The sequence below is a fragment of the Apaloderma vittatum genome, unplaced genomic scaffold (assembly GCF_000703405.1).
Source record: "Apaloderma vittatum isolate BGI_N311 unplaced genomic scaffold, ASM70340v1 scaffold14802, whole genome shotgun sequence".
NCBI lineage: Eukaryota > Metazoa > Chordata > Aves > Trogoniformes > Trogonidae > Apaloderma > Apaloderma vittatum.
In genome coordinates, this window is record NW_009701996.1 from 81,345 (window position 1) to 93,310 (window position 11,966).

The following is an 11,966-nucleotide window of genomic DNA, read 5'->3' on the forward strand; positions in this document are numbered from 1 at the left end:
CAGATTGTGTTGCAACATTTGTGTAGAAAGGGGAGGGGGAAGCTTCAGAAGGATGTGGTGGTGATGCTGGTGGAATATGCAGGATGGAAACACATAACCCACTCACTGCTGAAGGGTCGTTAGTAGCTGAAGCATAAAACGTGTTAATTAAAATTGATGTATATCTAGTTGAGCACGAGCAAACTTAACTCTATTATACATGTGTCTATCTACTAGCGCTTCCTGTTTCACACCCACAGGCAGCTTCTACTTTGCTACGTGTTTGCCTGAATTATATTCTGTGATCAGGAGTTAAAAAATAGAAGTTAGGACTCCAAAATTTTAATGCTTCATTACACTCCACTAGGGAGATTGACAAATGTGGGGAAATTGAAAATACATACTAAGTATCTGATTGTCCATTAGCTCATTCAAAGAAATCCTGAAAAAGACAAATAATGGGATTTTCCACTCTTCTTTAAAAAAACACAAAGTATAGAGCAAAGAATGCATTTCCCTCTATAAGTTTCACAATATCTTTCTAAAAAAAAAAAAAAACCACACACAAACCTGGCAGATTATCCAAACTGTAAAACATAAATATGCTAGAAATTTGCCATGCTGTATATGAGTGACTAAAGTCACTGCAAGAATAATTCAGTTGAATTATATTTACTCATTTGCAATCTATATAATTCATGTCGCATAAAATGCATAGAAAAAACGAAACTAAAACAGAAGACCATAGACTAAAAAAGAAGTCATTAGAAACATAAGGTCTAGCTTTTGGAGTAAATTCTCCCCAGACAGGCTGTTTGGTCATATGATGTGGACAAAGAACTCGACTTGTCTTTGCCTCAACCTTTCCACCTCTGGCACGGGAACAGAATCATTCACCGTTTTCTCTTTTTAGGAGGGTTTTGAAGCCTCCAGATGACAAACGCTGTGTAAGGTGACGTATGATTTAATATGCTTGGCCACAATGTTGCTATGCAAAGCCAGTAGCTACCTGATCCACTGCAGAGCTACGCTACGAACATCCCTAATGCAGCCCCTCTGCCTTAGCTTTTCAGGAAAACAAACCCCCATTTCATATTACTCTTGAAGGACTTGAAGGCTTTGCTCACAGGCAAATTAAAGGTGAACAAAACTACGTCACCTGGAAAGAGACCACAGCCACCAGCATTTACAAGAGAGAGAACTTTCTCTAAACACCAGTGATCTTTGCAGCGTGTGTCAGAGAGCAGAACTGCATATCACAACCGTGTGTTTCTCTGGTGCCGGTTCAAATGACCTGAACAACACACTTGGGGAAGGTTTTACCAGGAATGAATAATCCCAGACTCCTGCTTAATCATCACATATTCTTTTTTCCTTTTTTTTTTTTTTTTTTTTAATTCTACCACTGCCTCTCTCTCAGACTATTCTCCATGACAACAGACAAAGTAAAGTAATGAGAAAACACATCGCCTCTATTGGAGGCTCCACAATTTCTCAATCTGATACCGGCTGCCCTTCATATTTTCATTCCAGAAAAGTAATGCCCTGTTTAGAACACATGAAACTAATATATGACCTCCGTGAATCAATGGGTCATGCAGTCACACTAATTAGTTTCTTTTAGAGCTACCCAAAGTGGTATTAAGAAAAAACAAATATTAATCAGCAAACTTTGCACAAAAAGTGGTGGCAACATCACATCTTTGCCATGATATTACAGCAGGGTCATTTCAGTTTTAACCAACATGAAGTTGTACACCAAGAAGAGCATTACTGAGACAGGATGTGGCTCTCTGTAAACAACCAAGGAAGAAGCAAATCTTTCCGCTAGCCCTATTGATGATCTAAAGAAAAATAATATGGTTTGTGGCTCTTCTGTCAGTAAAGTGTTAATATCCATATTACGTAAACTATCTCTTAGGGCTCGCCCTATATGCAGACTGAGGAAGAACCTAATTATCTAGTAAGAGCTTGAAGTAGCAAAAAAAAAAAAAAAAACCACCTACAAATGTGCATTTATTATTTCGCAACAGTGATGGTATCCTTTTCAATATGACAGGGGTGATGAATCCCTATTTCCTCATATTTTGTGGGAGGAGTTGGGAAATTAATGGGCGAAGGGAAGGCAGTTTCCCCAGTCAGCAATGCACATAGTTTGCCTGGACAAAATAATGATAAATCTGTAATAAATTCATTGCCGAGTGAGGTTTCATAAATTAAGATCCATTTCCGGTTTTCTTTTGCAGTATTTCTGAAAGCTGAAGTAAATTTTCAACATATTAATTTTAAACCTGGAATGCAGAAGGTTTTAAATGTTTTAATGCTATTTAGAAACCCAGCATCATCTTATAAAAAGTATCTGTTTTGCTCTGCACAAGAGAAACCTCTAATTGCAGAGTGCACCAATGAAATTTGGTGTTATTCCCAAAATTGCATCCCTAAATTGTGCTTATTTATGAATAAACAAAATCAAAACCTCTTTCTCCAAAGCACCAGTGGAGTCAGATATTTTATGAAATAAACAGTTTTCATCTTAAACCAATAGACAACCCATATTTAAACAAATGTATTGTAAAAACCATAAAAATGCCGCTCCAACAGGATTTGCATTCAGTTTTCCACAAAAATGCAATACATTAGCAAGTCTCTAGTGGCAAACCTTTCTTCAAGAAGTAAATCAAAGTTTCCTTCTCTGAAAACTGGCTTGTAAGAGTCAACAGTCTTTCATTTCAGTGAGCCTGGGTGAACACTGATTAAGAGATACTTTTAAGTTTCACTCCTAATAGGAGACATTGACATCAGTGCAGAACAGAGAAAACCGGAAGGCAGAGTAATTACCAGTAAAACCAACGGTACTGACCAGGGCTGTAACAGCAGTTTCAGATGCGAATGTACTCTAACTACCAGACACAGTCACTGGAACATTCTGAAACTGAACCAAGGTGTCACGATTTTACTGTGCTTCTGACAACGGTGGAGGTTTCTTTATAAAGCTAAATTTCATGATGGCAAATGATTTATTTCATTTTCACAGGTTCAGCTGAAAACGAAGCCAAAAAAAATCAGATCTATTTCTACTCTTGTTACCAGGGAAAATCCGAGAGCAATAATCCTCAGAAAGCTCTGAAATAAACGCAAAACAAAAGTATGATTATTTGTAACTTTAAGGTAATAATTTTTGCACAAGGCAAGCAATACATGGTAGATTTTAGTCTCTTTTTTTGGTAACTTTTTATTTACTCATCAGTTTACAGAGAACTGAGGGCTAAATAGGATCAGAAAATAATTCAGCAGGACAACACAGGCTTCAAACTTACTATCCATTACTTGTACTCTTGGCAAACACACCCATGAGCCAGTTGCACAGGGAGCTGTGCAACTGAGCCTTGTTCACAGCCGCTTCTGTGCCAGCCAGGCTCCAGTGACAAGCAAAAACATATGAGGGACATCACAATACCAGTGAAAGACTTCTCTTATTTTAGAGTTCCTATTTTTCCACAGAATCACAGTATGGTTGAGCGTGGGAGGGACTTCTGGAGGTCATCTTGTTCAACTCCCCTCATTCAAGCACGGACACCTAGAGGTGGTTGTCCAGGGACATGTCCAGGTGGCTTCAGAATATCTCCAAGGATGCAAATTTCACAGCCTCTCTGGGCAGCCTGTGTCAGTGCTCAGACACCCTCACAGTGAAAAAGTGTTTCCTGATGTTTGGAGGGAACCTCCTGTGTTTCAGTGTGTGCCCTCTGGTCCTGTCAGTGGACAGCACCAAAAAAAGCCTTGCTTCATCATCTTTGCCCCTTCCCTTCAGGTGTTTGCATACATTAGTCAGATTGTCCTGAGCCTGTTCCCTGAGCTAAACAGTCACAACTCACTCAGCCTTTGCTCATGTGTCAGATGCTCCAGTCCCTTCATCATCCTTGAGGTCCTTCATTGGACTCTCCCCAGTATGTCCATGTCTGTCTTGTACTGAGAAGCCCAGAAGTAGACAGAGTGCTCTGGGGGTGGCCTCACTGGCACTGAATAAACGGGAAGAATCACCTCACTTGACCTCCTGGCAATATTTTGCCTAATGCAGCCAAGGAAATCATTTGCCTTCTTTGCAGCAAGGGCATATTGCTAGTTTATATTCAACCTGAGATCCACCAAGAATCTCAAGTCCTTTTCTGCATAGGCTGGACAACCTTTGACAGCCCCTCCACAACATCCTGAATCCTGGCTCCTGCCTTGCAGCAAACCTCTCTGGATGGTTGGTCAGGCCTACAGATGGGATCAGGTCTACTAACTGTAGGTCAGGTCTACAGTCGCCCATTGCAATGATTCACCCTCTCTTCCTGGTAGCCTTGTATTGTTTACAGTCACATGAAACAGGCCATTTGCTAGTAGCCACATTTGGGTCCTCCAAGATGGCACATGTCATGTATGTGCCTCTCTCTCTACTCTCCTGGCCTCAGAGACAGGTCCCACTTCCTGCAGCCTGGGATCTGGAGGGCATCATCCAGCATCTGAAGCTCAGTCTGTGTGGAAGCCTTTGCCCTAGCAGGGAGAGCTGCTCCCATGTCTGCTGGGGAAAACATACCTAAGGCTGTTACAGCAGCACAATTTCAACTGAGGCCCCTTTATTTCACCCCTTCATTATACCCTGCTGCACACACTGCTGGATCCGCTGGCTGTGCTTTGGGTCTGGCTCTTAGATAGGTCACTTCTGAGCACCACCTAAAAGGTACTTGACAGTCCCTAACCAGAGGAAGCTGCATCAAAGGCTCCAGGTACCCTGGGTCAAGAGCAGGTGGTCACGCTCATTAGAAGCTGCTAGAGCTTCCTTGGGCCCACAGCCTTGTGGCTGCCCTTACCTTGTCCTTGTCTGACAACAAGGATTTGCAAATATATATCATGGAGGCTATATGTTTCTAGTTTCCTTTCCAAATGGGTGGCCTTGACCAATCACTGCTGGAAACCAAACTCAAGTGGACAACATCCTATTTTGGAGCTACCAGGAGCAGTTGAGGATGACCCTGAGGCATGCTTCTGCCTAGAAACTGAGGGGCTTGCAGCCTGCAAACTCCCCAGCAAAAAAAAAAAAAAAAATGAGGCAGAATAGGTGTATGAAACTGTTTCAGTAGAAAGAAAAAAATGTTGTACAAGCAAAAGCAGGCAAATTGGGCTAATACTTAAGACCAGACATCACATCTTGCGAAGTTCAACTCACAATGCATGTGTCTGATAAAGCACCAAAGACAGCTGTGATGAATAGTTCACTTTCTGCAGAGCTGTATTTTCCTTAAGCTTCTCCGGAGGAAGACAGACATGTGACTAAGAAAACTCCTTGTTAAGTTAATGTCTCCTAAGTTACTGATTTCTCGTCTGTTGAGAGGTAGGACTTGGAAGTGGCATCAGGCCCATACATTAGACTTCATTTCACCCTTAGAGCAGAACTGGGGCAGCCTGCAGCAGCCTCACCACTTGGCCAGAAGCAACATCTTGTTTATATACTGATGCTGTCCGCAGCCTTCTGTGATTACAAGGATGCAACCCCAAAGTAAAACTCTTCAGCTGATCAGTAATACTAGCATAACTTCAATTATACTTACAAAAGCGTTGCCATCAGCTTCCATGAATGGTTTCAAAGCTTAATGGGAAAGCTGTAAAAAGAGAAAGTTTTTTTACTTAAGTTCTGCATTGTATTTCCATATAAGTCCTTAGAGTAAAAAAAAATATGTTAGTATGCTTTGACATGCCAGCTTCACCCTTCCCACTTCACTCCATCTCTCTTTAAAAAAGACCTTTTCCAAAGATAATGCTGTGTTATATGACTCGATTTTCCTTATCAGTGCTAAGGAACACTAATTCAAAGCCATTCAAACTTTTTTATGAAATTAACAGAATAAAACTCATGGTTGTTGTTGGAGAGTTGCTTTTTATTTAACTGATTTTGAGTTCTGGGTGGAGGTGGTTAGAAAATTATTAGAGAATAAATAAGTAAAACTAGGGGAGGGGGTTGGCATTTGTTTCAGTTTTTACTATGAAATAAAACTATAAGATTTTGACTTAAGTTTGGATGAGTTATTTACAGTGTTTTCTGGGAATTCTAATTAGCTAATCTGCCCATTCTCCAGAGCAGGATGGGATCTCATACTGGACAAACCATTCTATAATGAATTGCAGTTTTTCCTTCTGGAGAGCAAAATCTGTGCACTCCAACAGCAGATGTTAGGATTTATCTTCCTAAGATACACGAAGTTAGCAGTTATCCATTTAGGTAACAGTTCAGGTATTTTTGTTTGGTAGACAAAACTAATAGTCAACTCTCTATATGATTTTCTTTTGGCTGGACGATTAAAGCATCAGTGCAGTGTACAAGGTGAAAGAAAACATAGCAAGTGCTTAATGCCAGCAAAGTTCCTATAAAACTCACTCCTCCACATATGAAAGAACCATTCACTGAAACGGGAGAGGATACAAGACTGTTTAAGTGAGCAAGAAAGGATTTCCAGAAATAGAGCCACACTTTAGAAGAATTTCTAACAAGAACTTTTTCCTGTTACTAAAATCAGTAATTTAAGATATGTGCCAATCCTCATACAAGATATTTGTTTTAGTTTGAAAATAAAATCTTAAAACAGAAAATAAAAACCCACCTACTGGCTTCCAGCAATTTCAAGCCAAAAATAGAAAGGCAAACAAATGCGTTATTTTTCTGGCTCCCAACTGCTTCTGTTCAAAAATAGGAAGAAACACTTTCTATAAGTGGCTTGAATTGAAGTAATATCATGATGAGGAGAGATGTTATGGCAAATAATCTCAAGGATGCTTAGAAATCATAGACAGTATAAACAAGCAGAGAAAACACCTTTAGTTATAGAAGCAAATTAACATCAAGCCTGAAATACTGAGCCAGAAAGCAAGGGAATAACAGGCTGAATTATAGTAATTATTGTGACGTGTGGCCTTTTTCCTGTCATTTCTTCATTTCATATGGAGGGGAGGGTGGGGTGTAATTGTACAAACTGCACAGACTTGAATTATCCATGGTACCAGGAGCAAAAGGAGAAGTGTTAGTTAACTGGCAAGGAAATGTTTCTGCCTGTACGCTTTGTGAGTTGAAATGGAATTCAGCAGGACCTTCTCAGTGCCTTGAAATGAAACTTTTGTTTAGTTTCCAGACACTGGATAAACAATCTTTGAGCCAGTATCCAATTTTCAAAAGTAGCGCTGACACCTGTCTCATTCTAGTTAAAAGTATAATTTATTATTCTCTGTGTAAAAAAAGGTGTGTGTATATATATATACACACACATAAATCATATGCTCACTGCAGAAATAACTCTTATATATAAAACTTAGTTTATTTCTCCTAAGTAAACCCAACCTGACTGAGGCTAGTGACACTGTGAAAGAGCATAAGGATTTTTGTTCTTGCTCAAGTGTACTCAACTGTTGCAAAACCAGCATTTCAGAAGGGCATTACCTATTTACCTCTGCACTACAGTAAAATAAGTGTTTCTTTTCAATTGTGCTTCTTTTCAATTTTGCATTGTGGGAAAACCATCTATCCTTTCAAAACAGACTGGTGAATTAGGAGAAGGAGCTGGAAAAATATGGCCACTCAAGAAGAGTTAGTCTATACTCATTTTTCTGGATTGTCCAGCACAAATCTGCAGGGGCTATCTCTGAGAACTATAGCCCCCCACACCCCGATATTCCTATCCCGGCACTGCAGTCAGCATCCCTGGCTGAGCTGTGCCCCTCATCTCTGTATGATGATAGCTCTTCATATAATGTCAGCCCAGGAGCATGCTGAACTTCCCATTCCGCAAATGCTGCACCTGAGCTCAGGACCTTGACAAGCCAGTGAGAGGATAGTGGGAGACAACACTGGAGTTTGGATCACCAGGAAGGTGTCCCAATTCTCAACTAGAAAAGCTGCAATGGGAGAAGACTTGGCCCAGACCACCTCATTCCACAGCACTCAGGGCACTCTTACATTACAGGCTGGAGACACGTATCTGCGTATCCTTGTCCTGAGCTAGGTGGGCACTGAATTTGAAGCAGAGTCTCACTCCTAAAGGTCTTCCCTAAGCACCAAGGTGAGGATGTGGGATTCCAACCCTCTTCCTAAGCCTCTCCACTTGCAATAAGATAAGATCTAGAAATAGAAGGAGAGGGAGACTCTCTAGCCTACTGATTAAGGCACCCACACAGAAAACTTGCAGGATGGCAGCGTGCTGCAATGGATGTCCAGTTCACTAAAATTGAAGAGTGGAGCAAACCAAAGAGAGAAAATAAAACAAGACACAGTCGAACTTCTCCCACTTCAAATGGATTTAGAAAGGACAAAACAAACTTGAATCTCTCACTTCCTGGAGGATAAAATGTAATGGATCTACTCATTAAAGGCAAAGGAGATGTTTTTACATGGTCAGCTTGTAAACCGTATCTACATTTCTTTAGCTTTTCTTAGAGGTTTTCCAAAACAACTCATGTCTGAACGAAATACAATATGTCAAAAAGTGGTTTCAGCTAAAAGAGATCTAATTCAACTTTTGGAGGGTTTTGTATTTTGATTCAACAACTGAATTATAAATATCACTTTGCATATCTTTATTAGTCCCAATTCATTCCCTCTCTTTCAAGAAGAGTAGTAAAAAAGCAGGTACATGAGTAATAGCTCATGCAACAAAAGTGGAAACACAGCAAGTGACTTATCAGAAATATCTTGCAATCATTTCCATTTGACTGCGTCATCTCTTCTGAAATAAACAGAAATATCTCTATTCAAGATCAAAGGCAATGTTAGCTGTGGATAAAGGAGAAAAAAAAACACTGAGGTTCCAATGATTCTAAATCCAAAAAAGCAATCTTAATTCATTAGTAATATTCCTCTTGTGGAATGCACAAGGTCAGATGCTGTCCCTTGCCAGTTGCAAGCTACAGCGAATATGTCGATCTGCAATGGTATTGGTATAATCGTGCCAGACATGCCTTCCAGGCATCCCTCAGATGACATCCAGAGCAGGCATATGCCTGCTTCTGTGCAAAATATTTGAGAAATGCAACATGACTCAAACTATTTGTGTAGCAGAAGCACCCAAAATGTGCATAGCTCAGTTCCTGGTCAGATGGCAATGACACAGACTACCAAAAAGAAAAAAATAAAACAGCTTTACCAAGCACCAAGTTGAAGTGGTAAGAAAACCTGAAAAAATAACCTTTTTGTCTTTGTTCCATTTACAAGTCTCACACTGTTGAGTGGCTTTAACCTCTCGGCTTGATATCTGTTTATTTGTCTGCCTGCAACAATCTGCACTTCAGTGGGCAATGAATTGACAGGCAACATGAAATTAGTGATAGTGCTACAAAAATTTCCCTAAAAAAATCAATGGTTACTTAATCACATGTTTCACCAGACATTAGGAATAGCATTGCCCCAAATTGCAGCAGTGCTTGAAGCCCTGTCCTGTGGCAAGGAGATAGCCTTACATAACAGCCCTAAATTATCACGTTACCTCTAACTGGGGTTCTTGCAACAGTGAAGGGGGAAAATAATCACAGCGACGGTAAGCTCATAATTGTCCTTGGGTTACTCGAGATCAATTTAATCTGACTGAACCTTACCCTTACCTACTAATTAATCAGATCTACTGAGTTAATTAACCAGTTAATTAGCTATCTAGACTGACTGTCTTACTTGTACAAGGAGTTTCCTGATCTGCAGATTTTCTCTCATTTACTCGCTCATGGGGAAAAGTGAATACTAAACTGATGCTTTGACCCAGGGCAATGACAAACAGACATTAAGGCACTTTTCACAAAAGTTCATGGACCATCCTGTCCCAGTTGTTAAGTTGTGTCCTACCCACCTTGGTCCCCGTGACTTCATGTTTCCAATTGCAGATGAAACTACGGATTCACCACTAGCATCAGAAACAAGTCCATCAAAGTATAATCATAATTCAAAATTGTCAGAGTACAGCTTCAGCTTTGGCCACAATGAATAAATTTAAGCTTGTTAAATAAAAATTACTTTTTGAAAAGCCAAAAGTGTTCTTATCACAGCAAGAAACTGCATTTGTCACATTATAACACCATTAGTTATAACACCACATTGTAACACCATTACTGCATTTGAAATTATTCAAGCCCCTCACCTGCAAGCAGTTCAAAAAGACGACAACTGACTCTCTTTGGGAGAGGGCCAGGAAAAACTGGAACAAAGTTCACTGCTCCCATCTCAGAGACAGAAAGGGTCTGGAGACATCGCCCTGCTTGGATGGTGCCCAGGTCCTGTCAGTCCAGCCGGGAAGCCCAAGAGCGAGAGGTTACAGGCACTGACAGCTCTGAGCAAGCAGCTGCGGGAGCCCAAGCTCACTGCATTTGGGAGGTCAGAGGCTGGAACGAATGAAAACGTTCAACAGAGGAGAGATGCTCCAGCTGTCTCTGTGGGTCACAGACAAAGACAAGAAATCAAAACAGGATGCTTAGCCAAGCATGCCTGTCTTGAATGTGAGTTTACATGTAGACTCCTTATAGTGTCAAGCTGGTTCCTAGTGCTGTTACGTTTGAAGGCGAGGGAGAAGTTTACAGAAACACTAAAAACAATACTGCAATTACTGCTGCCTCTTAGGTGACTCTCTTGCTGTGGCAGGCAATAAAAGCCATCACAGTCAAAGAGGGCTCAGAAATGGATGAAGAGTTAGTGCAGTCAAGGGGTAAGGAAACAATTTAGGTTTAAATAAGCACTTTCCTGGTGCTCTGCTCTCTTCCAGAGGTGCACAGTTCTCTGCTAGCCCAGAAGATGGAACAGAGAGGGGAGACAGGAGGAAAAAAAAAGCACCCTAAGTCAATAGCCTCTCCAGAGAAAACGATCTAATTGGTTTCTTTCGAAGTAAGTCCCTTGCAAAGAGATACAGATCCGAGGGCAGGGAGCATCGCATCCTCCTCTGCTTTTTTCAGATCAGCCATTCAGCAAACACAGTTTTGAGAGAACACTGTGACACCCATCACCTAAAGAGAAAATGAAGGGAATGTTTCCTCCCAGCACAAAAGCACAGAACCACTGTACTAATTGTAAACATGGATCATCGCAGTGATGGGAACCTGAGACATCCTTACTGGAAGGCAGTTCTGACAAATATTTGCTGTCAAGGCATTGCAGAAGGTTTTATGCATCAAATGGAAGGCAAAAATTGAAAAAATTAATCACGGCAGTAAGCTACTGCAAAGCATTTTGTGAGTTTAGAGGATGAGGTTCAGAGGAAAAAAGAAACAGAAAAAATATTATTATCAAAATGAACCAAATTTCCTAAAATAAGACTAATTAAAAAAGTTCTGCCAGACAAAGCTGATATGGGGAGGCTACCTGGAATCCCCAGTTTCCAGCTCTGTCTTATGCCATTTCAGGAACAGAGTGATTTTAGGGCCTTTTGCCAAGAACAACATAGTGATATTTTACTTTTGGAGAATTGTTATTATTTTGTCCCCAGTGGCCATTGGGATGAAACTCACCTTGGAGGCAGGAGTTCTACAGTCAGGAAGTGGCTTCCCCACAGCAATGCCAGGCTGCCCAGAGAGCCTCAGCCCCCACCCACACATTGCCAGAGGCATCTCATGGGCAGCAATAATTTGATTTAATCCAGCAAAGCCAAGGACAGGGCAGAAGCTGAGTAATCATGCCTATGTTTACAGTTGCTCTTCAGAGCACTGTGGATGATGTTTTCTCTTATACAAAAAAAAAAAAAAAAAAAAAAAGAAGAGAGTTACATGAGCAATCCTGAACTGCCACCCTGACAAGAGATTGAACAAGGAACTTCAGTCCCATTACAACTTCCACAACTGCAATGTAATACCTCAGGGTAACAGGAGCACACTTTTGACTCCTGCATTTGAAAACAAAAGGCCACCAAAAATTGCTACTCTTTGCACTCTCTGAAGCTTAGATGTGAATCCTTTCCTCTCTTCTGCCACTCAGGCAATGTTCATTACATCAACAG

The 11,966-nt window shown here is 40.7% G+C and overlaps 1 protein-coding gene across 1 annotated transcript in view; it reads right to left on the reverse strand.

Moving 5' to 3' along the window:
- The window catches only part of IPCEF1 (interaction protein for cytohesin exchange factors 1), a 42,409-nt gene extending 36,818 nt beyond the window's left edge, over nt 1-5,591 (reverse strand). Inside the window, exon 1 of the mRNA XM_009879372.1 lies at nt 5,568-5,591. Within this exon, the coding sequence (XP_009877674.1) occupies nt 5,568-5,591 (24 nt within the window). The remainder of the gene's footprint in view (nt 1-5,567) is intronic.
- Nucleotides 5,592-11,966: the final 6,375 nt, after the last annotated feature.